Source organism: Salmo trutta, chromosome 35 (assembly GCF_901001165.1).
Source record: "Salmo trutta chromosome 35, fSalTru1.1, whole genome shotgun sequence".
In the NCBI taxonomy this organism is placed as follows: domain Eukaryota; kingdom Metazoa; phylum Chordata; class Actinopteri; order Salmoniformes; family Salmonidae; genus Salmo; species Salmo trutta.
Window position 1 is genome coordinate 22,299,646 of NC_042991.1, and position 15,815 is coordinate 22,315,460.

The window sequence follows — 15,815 nt, forward strand, 5'->3', positions numbered from 1 at the left end:
AACATCCTCCAGCATGACCGGTTTGGCGGTGGGTCAGTCATGGTGTGGGGTGGCATTTCTTTGGGGGGCTGCACAGCCCTCCATGTGCTCGCCAGAGGTAGCCTGACTGCCATTAGGTACCGAGATGAGATCCTCAGACACCTTGTGAGACCATATGCTGGTGCAGTTGGCCCTGGGTTCCTCCTAATGCAAGACAATGCTAGACCTCATGTGGCTGGAGTGTGTCAGCAGTTCCTGCAAGAGGAAGGCATTGATGCTATGGACTGGCCCGCCCGTTCCCCAGACCTGAATCCAATTGAGCACATCTGGGACATCATGTCTCGCTCCATCCACCAACGCCACGTTGCACCACAGACTGTCCAGGAGTTGGCGGATGCTTTAGTCCAGGTCTGGGAGGAGATCCCTCAGGAGACCATCGCCACCTCATCAGGAGCATGCCCAGGCGTTGTAGGGAGGTCATACAGGCACGTGGAGGCCACACACACTACTGAGCCTCATTTTGACTTGTTTTAAGGACATTACATCAAAGTTGGATCAGCCTGTAGTGTGGTTTTCCACTTTAATTTTGAATGTGACTCCAAATCCAGACCTCCATGGGTTGATAAATTGGATTTCCATTGATTATTTTTGTGTGATTTTGTTGTCAGCACATTCAACTATGTAAAGAAAAAAGTATTTCATAAGATTATTTAATTCATTCAGATCTAGGATGTGTTATTTTAGTGTTCCCTTAATTTTTTTGAGCAGTATATATTTGTATATTCATTTGATTAGGATCTCTGGTATCTGATGCCAATGGCAACAGCTAGTCTTAATTCATTTCAGCGAATTGAGAACGTAAAAATATTTATCAGATCCTGACCATTCATATAGCACAGTTTCTGCTGTTCATGTTGACAATATGCAATCCTTGTTTAAATATCATGCTTCCTGGAAGTCACATATGTCTTGGTTGACTCCCCCTCCAGATTGAACCCTCTTATGAGTCTCCTCTCTATTCTGGCAGCTCCCAACTTGGTACTCCCAGAGTTCCTATTGTTCAATATGGGAATGCTATTTACTTCCTTGATAAAGGGAGGACAGTTTCCCTTCTCAACAGACTCAAAGTTTGTGGGTTGAGAAGGAACATTTTTGAAGAATGTCTCGGTTCATTCACCTTGAGAATTCAGTGGACGAAATGAACATCAGAATAACAGACAGGAACTGAGATACTCTGTACTGTTCGACACAGACTTTGTGCAATTATGTTTGTGTTTAAAATGCATGTACTAAGGCCAGGTGACATACTTTTCTGTGAATACATAGCGGATTTTCATAAGGCTGGCGAGAAAAAGTATAGGCTATCATAAAAGACAAATGTTACTCACTGAAAAGCTTAATTTTATTCTGAGAAATGGGTAAACTACATTTACAGGTTAACTCTTTTATTTAAATAGTATTTGTAGAGAACATTACATTATTAAAAGCTCCATAGCAAAATATCTAGCCAACTCTGGTTCGTACACTGACCAGTTTAAACAAACAAAACTGCCTGTTGCAACAATGCAAAGACGAGAAAAATAAACCACATTTTAGTCGTATTGATTTCTGTACCAAGTTCACCTTGAACCTAATTTCAACATTTTGTACAAATTGATTTGATCTGCAATAATCTCACCGTGTGTGACACAGCCCCTCTTTCTTTAGACTCATTGCAAACAGACGGACTACCTGAGCGCGTCATCCCAAAACAACATGTAATCACACTTACAATTAACTATTCAACACTGACAGTGAACAGCTTGAATTGTGATTTGTATTGCAGAAGGATCATGTCACACAAAGAAACACCATTGTTAGAGTTAGGTCCAAGTAGTGGACCATTTACAGTCTGGTCTCAGATCGGTTTGTGCTGTCTTGCCAACTCCTACAGATGTCGAATCTTAATTTGATCAATCATTTGTTGCTGAGAATTTTTCTGCCTAGCAGGAAATACAAACTTGTAGTATATTCAAGGTTTAAAAAGGCTTCTAAAGTTACCAATGTCCACTTTAAAATGTCAGATTTGATTTGCCCTACTGAAAAATGTATCAACCCCTACAAAAAAAATGGCCATTAATTATAATGCACATTTCCTGGTACTGCAAGAATATTTCCTGCTGTAGCTAACTGGCTCAAATTAAGATCCTACATCTGTATGGTCATTTTTGCAAGACAATACAAACATCTGGGACCAGGCTTTGTAAGAGTTTAAAACCTGGTCTCCGAGCTCCCTCGTTTCATAGTGTTGCTCATGAACTGCTCATCATGTTCAAAGCTGAGGTTATTGTGAGACCTGGAGATCATGAGCAGTTTCTCTTTCTTGGTGTAATCCCGTTTGACTGCTACCTGGGGCAGCTGCAGTCTGTCCATAGGATCCTCCTTGTTCTCCAGCTTCATGTAGCCTTTACTGTTGCTGCGGTCCAGTCGGGGCCAGCTGGGATGTTTCCTCTGCTCTGGCTTCACTGTCAGGGTAGTGGGCCTTCGATCCAGGTCCAGAGACTTGGAGTGAGAAGACAGCATGTGGAGGGAGTTGTTGGAGCCAAAGTCCTTCCGGGCCGCCCCGGGGGACAGGTAGCTCCCACTGGCAGAACCTGGGGACAGAGAGCTACGAGAGGACACAGTGTGGGACTCTGTGGCCGAGTTGCTCCTGAGGAGCATGACACCAGGGGGTTTGTAAGCTTTGGCGATGTCCGCCGGGACAGGCACAGCCAGGGAAAGGGACTGCATAGAGGCGGGTCTGGACCTAACCCTCATGTGCTCCAAGTCCTCTGTAATGTTGTCCATGTCAGGCTCATCGATCACACAGTTGTTGAGCTTAATGACAGGCAGGGTAAAAGCGCTGATGGAGGACGAGACGATGGACCTGGTCTGGCATCTCTTGGGGAAGTTGCTCTTCTCATGGCGACTGCCTTCATGCTGCAAGCCAAAGATGGAGCCAGAGCGCTCTCTGCAGAATGAAGGAAGGAGGCCATGCCCCCCTTTGGCCTCGTTGAGAAGACCCTCCTCGTTCTCCGTAGAGCTGGTCCTGCGTGACACCCTCACGTCGTTCCCCACACCGGGGAACCCGAGCAGGGTGTTAGCAGCTAGCTTGGAGGCACACTGGTTCTCATAGGTCCTGACCTCATGCTCCCCATATGGGCCTGAGTAGGCCCCGTTCATGTACTTGTGCTCTTTGATCCGCAGGCTGTGGATGTCGATGACGGTGGAGTACATGTCTCTCATGTGGATCACCTTGGTCTCCCGGTCCCTGTTTTCATGCAGGATGGCATTAGCACAGATGAAGATGAAGATACCAATACCCATGGTGAACGGCCCCAGCATCTTCATCTTCTCAGAGTGCAGGTGCTGCTCAAAAAACTGGATCAGCTTACCGCCCTGCTCCTGGGTCACCCTGGTGTCATTGGTGGATAGCTTGGTGTTGGCTGTTACAAGGGGATCTGTGTGTGGCCAGTAGCCCAGCACGGCCATGGCAACACCCACCATCAGGATCAACACACCCAGGATGAGGAAGAGCCCAGAGGCAGAGTAGAGGCGGATTTTTCCCCTGACCACCACCACGTCGGCCCGGGTTTTACGCCTGGCCTTCCTCTTCTCCTGGATCTCTCCTGGGCCTGGGGACTGGATGGGCAGGTGGTGCTGGGAGCGGGCAGAGTCCTGCCTCTTCAGTGCAGCAAGATGGCCTGTGATCACTCCCCCAGCTGAAATCATCACTACAGCCGTCTATGGCCCTGTAAAGACAAACAGAGAGGGGGAGTGAGAGGCATCTGGTATGTTTATGGATGTCTGTTCTCTGATTGCTGGCACTGTCTTCCTGGTAATCCCACAGTGGGAAGCAGAGCACCATTGACCTTGGGGTGGCTCCATCAAGCTGGGAACAGCATCTGCAGTTAACTGCTCTCATGCTTGCTTTGGTAATTACGACTGATGACAATTATGTTCTAATATTTGTTCTAGTCACAGCTCATAGGAAACAATTAATTTGGCAATCTGGTGTTTTTCCTCTCTAAAAACGAAGGTGGGTATTTTTGGAAACCAAATGATGATAGAAATGGCTAAATGCATTGTTTGTGAGCAGAAGACTCCAAAGTTAACTGTAATACAGCACTGCCTTTTCTGTTCCAGCTGTGTGGGTCTCTGTCACTCTGCTCTCACTTACACACACACTCAGTCCCATTTATGCCATCTAAACTCAGCAAAAAAAGAACCGTCCCTTTTTCAGGACCCAGTCTTTCAAAGATAATTTGTAAAAACCCAAATAACTTCACTGTTAAGGGTTTAAACACCGTTTACCATGCTTGTTCAATTAACCATAAACAATTAATGAACATGCACCTATGGAACGGTCGTTAAGACACTAACAGCTTAGAGGCGGTAGGCAATTAAGGTCACAGTTATGAAAATGTAGGACACTAAAGAGGCCTTTCTACTGACTCTGAAAAAACATCAAAAGAAAGATGTCCAGGGTCCCTGCTCATCTGCGTGAATGTGCCTTAGGCAGGCTGCAAGGAGGCATGAGGACTACAGATGTGGCCAGGGCAATAAATTGCAATGTCTGTACTGAGAGGCCTAAGACAGCGCTACAGGACGGACAGCTGATCGTCCTCTGTTGCAGACCATGTGTAACACCTGCACAGGATCGGTACATCTGAACATCACACCTGCAGGACAGGTACAGGATGGCAACAACTGCCCGAGTTACACCAGGAACGCACAATCCCTCCATCAGTGCTCAGACTGTCTGCAATAGGCTGAGAGAGGCTGGACTGAGGGCTTGTAGGCCTGTTGTAAGTCAGGTTCTCACCAGACATCACCGGCAACAACGTTGCCTATGGGCACAAACCCACCGTTGCTGGACCAGACAGGACTGGCAAAAAGTGCTCTTCACTGCCGTGTCGTGGTGTTGTCTCAACAGGGGTGATGGTCGGATTCGAATGAAGTTACGAGGCCTGTACTCTGGAGCGGGATCTATTTGGAGGTGGAGGTTCCATCATGATCTGGGGCCGTGTGTCACAGCATCATCAGACTGAGCTTGTCATTGCAGGCAATCTCAATGCTATACGTTACAGGGAAGACATCTTCCTCCCTCATGTGGTACCCTTCCTGCAGGCTCATCCTGACATGACCCTCCAGCATGACAATGCCGCCAGCCATACTGCTCGTTCTGTGCGTGATTTCCTGCAAGACAGGAATGTCAGTGTTCTGCCATGGCCAGCGAAGAGCCCAGATCTCAATCCCATTGAGCACGTCTGGGACCTGTTGGATTGCAGGGTGAGGGCTAGAGCCATTCCCCCCAGAAATGTCCTGGAACTTGCAGGTGCCTTGGTGGAAGAGTGGGGTAACAGCTCACAGCAAGAACTGGCAAATATGGTGCAGTCCATGAGGAGGAGATGCACTGCAGTACCTAATGCAGCTAGTGGCCACACCAGATACTGACTGTTACTTTTGATTTTGACCCCTCCCCCCCTTTGTTCAGGGACACATTATTCCATTTCTGTTAGTCACATGTCTGTGGAACTTGTTCAGCTTGTGTCTCTGTTGATTCTTATGTTCATCCAAATATTTACAAATGTTAAGTTTGCTGAAAATAAATGCAGTTGAGAGAGGACATTTATTTGTTATCTCAGGATGATCATCTAATTTCATAATAAAAGGGGTTTTAAAACTAAGATGCTGTTACTTAGTCCTTTTGCAGAGATCTTCAATTAAAGACTGTAGAATTGATTATGACAGTCTTAATGGAGATGATTCAGAAGTGGTCTTTAACTATTTTACAGTAAAAATCCACCCTCAGCATGCACAAGCAGCACTGGTCAGTATTCAGCAGTACATTCATGGGTGGTCTGACTTCCATATTTCAACATTTGCCAATGGAGCACCATACCTTAAGAGAAATATGTTATATTTTTCAGAAGGGTAGTCTCATATTTTATTTCACCTTTAGTTAACCAGGTAGGACAGTTGACAAGTTCTCATTTACAACTGCAACCTGGCCAAGATAAAGCAAAGCGACAGTTACATGGGATAAGCAAACATACAGTCAATAACACAATACACAAATCTATATACAGTGTGTGCAAATCTAGTAAGATTAGGTAGGTAAGGCAATAAATAGGGCATAGTGGTGAAATAATTATTTTAGCATTAACACTGGAGTGATAGATGTGCAAGTAGAGATACTGGGGTGCAAAAGAGCAAAAATAAATAACATGGTATCCAATAAAACACCTTAAAAGTTCCAACAATCAGGCTGAAGTCAGGAGAGGTGTAGTAACATGGTGCTTTACCAACAGGTGTGTGGAGTGAATCATTAACAATCTCTGTCAGCACTAACAGGATGTACTGCAGTGTGGACAAGTTGTCATGTTTACACACCATACTCACAACACGGAGAGAGTATGTCCCAGAACCAAACTATAGCTCTATGTTATGCAGGGATGAGCAGGTGAACCCAAGTGCAGACTCAGACAAGGAGACGGATAAAGTAACCAAGGTATTTAATGAAAAGCAGGGGTGAGATGGGGTGCAGGCCAGGGGGAGCTCGGGCAGGTCGCAGGGAACCAGGAACTGAGGGGAGTAGGGGCAGGGTAAGCAGGTCCGGAGCGGAATCCAAGGAAGCAGTAGAGCGGGGATCCAGGGCAGGGACGCAAGACTGATGAGACAAGGGACTGGCGACAGGGACCATAGTCAGAGCGGACAGAACTGTAGCGGAGAGAAAAGCAGCGTCAGGCTAGGGAAAACCGGCACCAGATGATAACAAGAGCTATGCAGGAACAAATGGCTTGAATTTCAGACTGACTGAGCAGAGGGTACACTCTGGAAGTGGCAGGGCTGAGTATTTGTAGAGGTCTTGATTATGGAACAGGTTGCAGCTGGTGGGGATCGGCTCTGACTCCAGCACACCTCTCCACTCACACAATCAGATACACCCACACACAGAGAGAGAGGGAGAGAGCACTGGGGGAGTGGCGGCAGGTTAGGGAGACATAAGATGAGAAGTAGAGGGTGTGGCAGGGGCAGATGTAACACTCTAAAGGGATAGCATTACAGTGCCTATAGAAAGTCTACACCCCCTTGATTTCTTTTCACATTTTGCTGCCTTACATTTTTTTTTATCTAAAAAGCAATTAAATTAGATGTTTTTCCTACAGATCTACACAATCTACACATGTTCAAAGTGAATAAATAACTGAAATATCATAATTGATTAAATATCATAATCATAAAGTCTCCACCTGCCTGAGTTAATACTTGGTTGAAGGACCCTTGGCAGCCATTAGAGACAGCATTTTCATAAAAACTCTAACTCTGCACGACTCTTAGGGCAACATACTTCACCGAACAGTTTATTAGGTACACCCATCTAGACACATCAGAAAATCTGCTTAAAAAAAGAGGTTTAAATATAACTATCCATCAATGATCCCCAACAACTTTCACTGAACCTAAGCAATTTTGACTAAAACTATGGATATAAAATTGCCTAAGAGTTGTGCAAAGTTGGAAGAATCTTAATGAAAATGATTCACAGCTTAAATGGCTGCCAAATTTGCTTCCACCAAGTGTTAATTAAGGGGGGTGGAGACTTATCCATCTATGATATTCTTTCTGTTTTTTTGTGTTTGGAAAATGTTCTATAACTTTCTTTCACTTTAAAATGTGGAGTAGGTTGTGTAGATCTGTAGGGGGAAAAATCAAATTCAATCCCTTTTTAGATTCAATTTTAAGGCTGCAAAATGTGAAAAAAAGGAGGTGGAGCCTTTCTATAGGCATTGAAGATACAGTGTTGCTTGAAAGTATGTGAACCCCTTATTCGATTACAGATTTTTTTGTTTAACCATGAAATCTTCATTTAATCAGAACCAGTCTTTTTGATCTGACATAACAGGTTAATATTTACCAATTCTTTATGTTGGTGTAGAGGAAATCATGTGTGTAGTAGGAAAACAACATTAAAAAGGAATTAGTGCAGGTGTAAAAATAAGTGAACCCCAAGTTCCATTGGTTAAATCAAGTAGGTAAGTGGAATCAGGTGGTTAAATAATTGTGTACCAAATGAACCAATCAAAGGAGAGATCGTTAGGAAAGAGTTTGGATGGGACTCTGATAAATAGAGATAAGACACCTGGTCAGTTTGGTGTTACCCATCCAGGTGAATGCAAAGCACACCATGTGGAGAGGAAATTAGATATCAGGATGAGGGTAGTGAGAACACATCAGTCTGGGAAAGGCTATAAAATAATCTCAAAAAGATTGAGCTCCATCAGTCCACTGTGAGGCAAATAATTTACAAATGGAGAGCATTTAACATGACAGCAACTCGGCCTAGAAGTGGACGCTCTTCCAAAGTATACCCGAGAACAATAATAAATCAGGTAAGAGCCAACCCAAAAATAAGATCTGGAGATTTGCAGACCTCCCTTGCTGCATCTCAGGTAACTGAGCATGCTTCAACAACAATAAGAAGAACAGAAGGTTGCTAGGAAGAAGCCTAGCAACCCTCAACCCTCGCAACCCTCACTGCTGTCAAAAATAACCAAACTGCCCGTCTTAACTTTGCCAAAGACCACCTGGACAAATTTGAAGATTTCTGGAAGTCCATTCTCTGGACCGATGAGTCCAAAATGGACCTTTTTAGTCAATCAACACCACTATGTTTGGCGAAAACACAACACTGCCTACCACCAAAATAACCTTATCGCAACAGTCAAGCATGGTGGTGGGAATGTCGAGATCTGGAGCTGCTTTTCCTCCTCTGGACCTGGACAACTCCACATCATTAAGGGAACCATGAATTCTGAGGTATACCAGGAGATTCTTGAACAGAACGTTAGGCCATCAGTCAAGGAGCTAAAGCTGGGCCGGAAATGGGACTTCCAACAAGACAACGACCCAAAGCATTCAAGCAAATCTACCAAAGAATGGCTCAGGAGAAAGAAGATTTGTGTTTTGGGTTTGCAAAGTTAAAGTCCTGACCTAAAACCAATTGAGATGGTGTCGCAGGACCTGAAGCGGGCAGTTCATGCCAGACACCCCTCAAACCTCACTCAATTGGCTGAGTTCTATAAGGAGGAGTGGGCAAAAATCCCTCAAAACAGATGTCAGAGACTGATTACTGGCTATAGGAGACGTTTACTCTAAGTTATCGCTGCTAGTGGAGGTGCCACAAGCTATTGACTGAAGTGGTTCACATTTTTGCACACATCAAATCTGAGTTTCTGTTAAATAAACCACTTTTGTTAAATAAACAATGAAAATGTATATTTTTGTTTCTGTCATTTACTTGGAATGTCTTTATTACAAATTGGGAATTAGATAAGGATTCTATGTTTATTTTAATATTTTATAGCAAAATAATGACCAGCCCTGTAGGGTTCACATACTTTCAAGCAGCACTGTATATCCAAGTACATACCTCAAGGCACTGCCTTATTAGCTTAAGGTCAATGCACATGATTGCATGGTGAAAATACTAGATGTCATAATATTCGGATCTAGAAAAAGGTATTATTCCCTTGCAGACGGAGAGGAGACTCCTGGGCGAATGCATGACAGTTGTATGACCTGCTTCTCTGACTGCAGCCCCATACCCAGTACCCAGTACCCACCCCCAGCATTAGGTCTATGAGCAGGTGTGGGCGGTGTAACCTTTTGCTGTTGGCTTATCTAAAGTTCTCTATTAAATACCAGGATGAGCAGGGGGTGGATGGTAGCAATAAAGAAGAGAGTGCAGTTCCTATCAACTTTATTTTCTTATATTTAACAATGTGTTTAGAACATAGAACATTTCTTGAATGCCATGGTTTTGCTCTGTTTTCGAAAAACACAAACAGGAAATGAAATAAGAATATGATGCCCTGTGAGGCTATCATAATGATTAACATCAGTGGACATAAAAAGACTTAGGGACCAGTGAAAGATAAGACTGAATAGATGAAAAACAGACTTGTGCTGTCAGTGAATATACATTTATGTTCAGTGATGAGAACAAAACGTTGTCTTCCCAGATTGAAATAATGTGTCAAACCTGAGATAACCAAAATTAACATATTATCAGAAATGCCCTTGCTATTTTGGCAAAGGATTTTTTGACTGCAGCCATGGCAGATGAGACAAGGAGGAGGACCATGGTCAGGTCATTATTGGTGTGGTCGGGGGAGGGGTTGTTCCAGACACAGTGCATAATGTGTGAATAGTGGATACCATGGAATCTTGTGACACTTGGTTGTTCTAAGAGTGAGGAGAGAGCGAGAGAGAGCAGATATATCCTAAGTATGTAACAACGGTTACACTGCAGCCTACTTCCTATGTAAACTACCATTACACTTATTGTGGTAAGAAACATGTTATGTATTACAAATCCTGTTGTATAGAGAGAGGTATGTTGCCAAGAAAACTCCACGATGATGATAGTCAAATGTGTCAGTAACTTCTAGACAGACGCGAGTGTGTGCGTGGGTGGGCGCTGTTATGGGATCGCTGGTTCCAGGAAAAGGAATAATTTGGACAGTAATTCAATACACAATAATATTATCAATCATAACTACATGTTCGCGTGCAGGATATGCTGCGATATATGTAAAATCTCAAAACACCAGACCAATGTAATATTTGCAGATATCTTCCCATTTTCATAAAAAAAACGCCTATAGCTCGAATAGGGCATAAATAGTAAATGGTTTAAAACAGCTATGAATAATAGGCTGTGGTAAAACGATGAGAAGGAATTTTGAATTCGCCAGTTGTATGATAGAAGATTAAAGTTGAGAAATCAAAGTGATGAGAAGATATAAATTATATTTGATACGAGCGCAATTGCTCCATGATTCTATCCAGTCTATGGATTCGATTGAGAAAAGCATCTGTTGGTTTAAATGAAGGTTGAAATAGAACCAAGCATATCATCTTTACTTTATTGGAGAAGAGGCCATCTAGGCCAATTCATTATTCCTAAAAAATAATGTTACTTACCTGTAAACGAGGGTGCTTCTCTGTAGCTAATGTTATTTGTCCATTACGCATAGGAAAATATAACATAAGCCATGTTTCTCAACACTCATGTTTGACTTGCTATGTCTGTTTGTATTCCCATTACATTTATAATCGGATGCCGACACGAAAAATAATACACTTCCAAAGAAACAAGAATTCGTTATTTCGCTCCATTTCCTAAACGCGCACCCGGACTGTTGGCCACACGACTGTATAAACTGCTCCAAGCTGCCTGACGCGCGGAGAATGACTATTGTTTTGCTTTTAACCGTCTCAACTTGTTGTCACTGATGCCCGGTGATCCACATACAGTCGGCTCATAAACTTCAGTTTCATGTCCAGAATATAATCAAATATGTTTTCAGTTTAGCCTACTAACTTTCGAGTTGGCTTTGGCAGAAAATCTGCACAGAAACATGTTTTTACATTTCTTATGAAGAACATGCATACTTAAAAGTCTTCACATCTGGGGGAAAAGCACTGTCCACTTCATAATCCTTTTGGAGTAGAACCAAGATGTATTATCATGTCCACTTTCTATTCCTCCATCGAATGGTAGCTTGTAGATAAACCTATTCTGCAGCATCTTCAAGATAGAGATGGTCCCTTCAACTCGGAATAATGCATTACTGGGGATGGTAGACTAGGCAAGCTTTGTACTCCCAGGTGATGCTTCACTATAAGTGACGCACAGTGAGACGACAAAAAAATAAACAAAATAAATCATATTTAAATAATTTATGCTTGGAGAAGTCAATGCATCTGAATAGAATATTACCATAGTAGTGTCCAATGCTTCCAATGCAAAGACAGGTTGAGTTAAACCAAGTCCTATGAGGATGGGCATTTATGAACACAATCATTAGGCCTATATATAATGAGATACTGTATGATAATATACCTCCCACTGAATAAAGAGGAAACACAATCCCTGTTCATACTGCCTACATGCTGTGATGTGTAAGCACCCTTGGAGTAAACAACCAACTGTAGTTTATTTTAGCAGGAGCAATTATAGGGTTAAAAAAACAAAGATCAGTATTGAAAGTTGCAGATGTTTTAATCTCTGTCATTTCCTGTGTTTATGCAATGCATATCTGGCTCAATGTGATACCAAAAAACAACATTTTGACAGGGGGCTTGAGGGGCTATAGGGCTTAGGTGGCTGGGTTTCTATATTACATTCCTCTACTGTGATACTGTCAAAAAAAACAGGCATATTTTCTAATTTGAAATGGGACTAACCCAACTTCTTGTATTGTTAGGTTCCACTTCAGCCTTTGGGGTTGAGGGGTTGAGAAGGGTTGACGAGGGGCTGGGTTAGGTCCCACTACTACGCCTGTTCTCTGTCTCCCCACACCTCTGATCCTTGTTAGGAATTCTCAAGGCTTGTTAAATGGGGAGATTGACAGTATGGGGACCTTGATGTTCTGGGTTTTCCAATTGCTCTAAGAGGGAGTGGTCGGTGAACTACGTCAAGGCCCATGTGAGAAATGAGTTGGGCTGTGTCTCAAATAGTACCCTATTCCCTACATAGTGCACTACTTTAAACCAGAGCTCGATGGGCCCTGATCAAAAGTAAGGCGTTATATAGGGAATAGAGTGCCATTTGAGACGCGTAACCTATTTCTATGGAATTTACTGGGGAGGAACTCTGCTGTCGAACTGAGGACACTTTTCTAAGTGTGACAGCCTCAGCTGCTTGTAGTCACATCCCACTGCATAACTGACTAATAACGTGAGTGATGCAGCCAGACTAGTGAGTCTCAGCGAGGGGGAGAAAACAGATTTCAGCCATGCACGTCCTGAGATCTGGATCCACTCCAGCTGTGTCACAGTTGTTGTAAGAGACGGACCAAGGCGCAGCGTGTGTTGAGGTCCACATATTTATTTGACGTGAAACGTCTTCTACAAAACAACTAATAAGCAACAAAACGTGACTACATGGTGCAACAAGCACAAAACCAAACAATATCCCACAAACACAAGTGGGAGAAATGGCTACCTAAATATGATCTCCAATTAGAGGCAACGATTACCAGCTGCCTCTAATTGGGAACCATACAAAACACAAACATAGAAATATTGAACTAGAACACCCCCTAATCACGCCCTGACCTACTACACCATAGAGAACCAAGGACTCTCTATGGTCAGGGCGTGACAAGCTGTAATACGTTATGATGTACTGCATGACACGTGTGACAAATGTGCACATGTACAGCACTATATTTACTGTCTCTCGTGTGTAAATTCACCATCTTGAACCATATTCAATTAACCATATTATGAAGAGGAGTATCTCAGTTTTATGCAGAAAAGCTGCTGCATTGTGTCAGGGATGTCTTAATAAAAGTGGTCTGTCTATTTTTTCTAGGATATCTTACAACTCAATTTGATGGATCATTATCTTCTGTTGATGGCTCAGAAGAATCAAGTTCATTGTGTTCATTTTCTTGAGCTCTCAGTCAGTATATCCCTCAAAGCCTTTTCCAGATCAGTGATGGTGTATGATGTATGCAGAGTTGGGGAGTAACTGATTACTTGTAAAAAACAAACTGTAACTAATCAAATCTGCATTTTTTTGGGCGGTCACATGCGCCAAATACAACAGCTTTAGACTTTACAGTGAAATGCTTACTTACGAGCACGTTCCAAACAATGCAGAGCTAAAAGGTAAGGAAAATATTTGCTAAATAAAAAAGAAGAAAGTAAAAACAATAATGGGGCTATATGCAAGGAGCACCAGTACCGAGTCAATGTGCAGGGGAACGTAGCAGCAGCGTATGTGAAGAGTGTGAAAGTGTGTCTATGTGTCAGTCAGTGTGTGTGTGTGTGTATGTGTGTGTGTTTTGTGAGTGTGTGTGAGCTTCTGCAGTGTGTGTGTGTGTTGGAGTGTCACTGTAGTTTGTGTTAGTGCCTGAGTAGAGTAAAGTTAGTGTGCATAGGTGTGCATAATAGTAAAGGGGGTCAATGTAAATAGTCCAGGTAGCCATTTCATTAACTGTTCAGCAATCTTACGGCTTGAGGGTAGAAGCTATTCAGGAGCCTTTTAGTCCCAGACTTGGTGCTCCGGTATTGCTTGCCATGCGGTAGCAGAGAGAACAGTCTATGACTTGGGTTGATGGAGTCTTTGACAATTTTTTGGTCCTTCCTCTGAAATCGCCTGGTATAGAGGTCCTGGATAGCAGAGAGTTCAGCCACAGTGATGTACTTGGCCGTACGCACTACCCTCTGTAGCGCCTTGTGGTCAAATGCCAAGCAGTTTCCATACCAAGCAGTGACACTTTTTCAATGGTGCAGCTGTATAACTGTTTGAGGATCTGAGGGCCCATGATAAATATTTTTTTGCCTCCTGAGCAGGAATAGGCATTGTCGTGCCCTCTTCAAGACTGTGTTGGTGTGTTAGGACCATGATAGTGGCTCAGTTGGTAGAGCATGGTGTTTGTAACGCCAGGGTTGTGGGTTCGATTCCCATGGGGGACCAGTATGGAGAAACTGAGAAAAAAAGTATGAAATGTATGCATTCACAGTCGCTCTGGATAAGAGCGTCTGCTAAATGACTAAAATGTAAATGATAGGTCCTTAGTGATGTAGACAATGAGGAACTTGAAGCCCTCGACCCTCTCCACTACAGCCCCATCAATGTGAATGGTGGCATGCTTGGCCCTCTGTTTCCTGTAGTCCACGATAAGCTCCTTTGTCTTTCCCACGTTGAGGGAGAGGTTGTTGTCCTGGCACCACACTGCCAAGTGTCTGACACTGCCAGGTCTCAGACCTGTCTCATTGTCGTCCGTGATCATGCCTACCACTGTTGTGTCGTTTGCAAACCTACTGATGGTGTTGGAGTCATACGTGACCAAGAAGTTGTGGGTGAACAGGGAGTACAAGAGGGGACTGAGCATGCACCCCTGAGGGGCCCCTGTGTTCAAATCAAATGTATTTATATAGCCCTTCTTACATCAACTGATATATCAAAGTGCTGTACAGAAACCCAGCCTAAAACCCCAAACAGCAAGCAATGCAGGTGTAGAAGCACGGTGACTAGGAAAAACTCCCTAGAAAGGCCAAAACCTAGGAAGAAACCTAGAGAGGAACCAGGCTTTGAGGGGTGGCCAGTCCTCTTCTGGCTGTGCCTGGTGGAGATTATAACAGAACATGTCCAAGATGTTCAAATGTTCATAGATGACCAGCATGGTTAAATAATAGTAATCAGAGTGAACAGGTCAGGGTTCCATAGCCACAGGCAGAACAGTTGAAACTGGAGCATCAGCACAGCCAGGTGGACTGGGGACAACAAGGAGTCATCGTGCCTGGTAGTCCTGAGGCATGGTCCTAGGGCTCAGGTCCTCCAAGAGAAAGAAAGAAAGAGAGAATTAGAGAGAGCATACTTAAATTCACACAGGACACCGGATAAGACAGGAGAAATACTCAAGATATAACAGACTGACCCTAGCCCCCCGACACATAAACTACTGCAGCATAAATACTGGAGGCTGAGACAGGAGGGGTCAGGAGACACTGTGGCCCCATCCGATGATACCCCCAGACAGGGCCAAACAGGCAGGATATAACCCCACCCACTTTGCCAAAGCACAGCCCCCACACCACTAGAGGGGTATCTTCAACCACCAACTTACCATCCTGAGACAAGGCCGAGTATACCCCACAAAGATCTCTGTCACGGCACAACCCAAGGATGGGCGCCAACCCAGACAAGAAGACCACGTCAGTGACTCAACCCACTCAAGTGACGCACCCCTCCTAGGGACAGCATGGAAGAGCACCAGTAAGCCAGTGACTCA

The 15,815-nt window shown here is 43.7% G+C and overlaps 1 protein-coding gene across 2 annotated transcripts; it reads right to left on the reverse strand.

Annotated features, from left to right (window-relative positions):
- Positions 1–734: 734 nt before the first annotated feature.
- Positions 735–11,873, reverse strand: LOC115174870 (transmembrane protein 200A-like). Of its 2 annotated transcripts, none has more exons than XM_029733844.1 (2): positions 11,461–11,873; positions 735–3,749 (listed from the first exon to the last, which is right to left on the reverse strand). In XM_029733844.1, exon 2 carries the CDS (start codon positions 3,727–3,729, stop codon positions 2,230–2,232), a length of 1,500 nt encoding a protein of 499 aa, XP_029589704.1. In that variant the 5' UTR covers positions 3,730–3,749; positions 11,461–11,873; the 3' UTR covers positions 735–2,229. The 2 variants fall into 2 exon arrangements, with proteins under 2 accessions (XP_029589704.1, XP_029589703.1); XM_029733843.1 differs by lacking the exon at positions 11,461–11,873 and adding an exon at positions 10,990–11,443.
- Between the last annotated feature and the right edge of the window lie 3,942 nt (positions 11,874–15,815).

Bases quoted from the DNA above. Each gene is read 5' to 3' on its own strand.
- LOC115174870 (XM_029733844.1), bottom strand. From the start codon at position 3,729: ATGATTTCAGCTGGGGGAGTGATCACAGGCCATCTTGCTGCACTGAAG.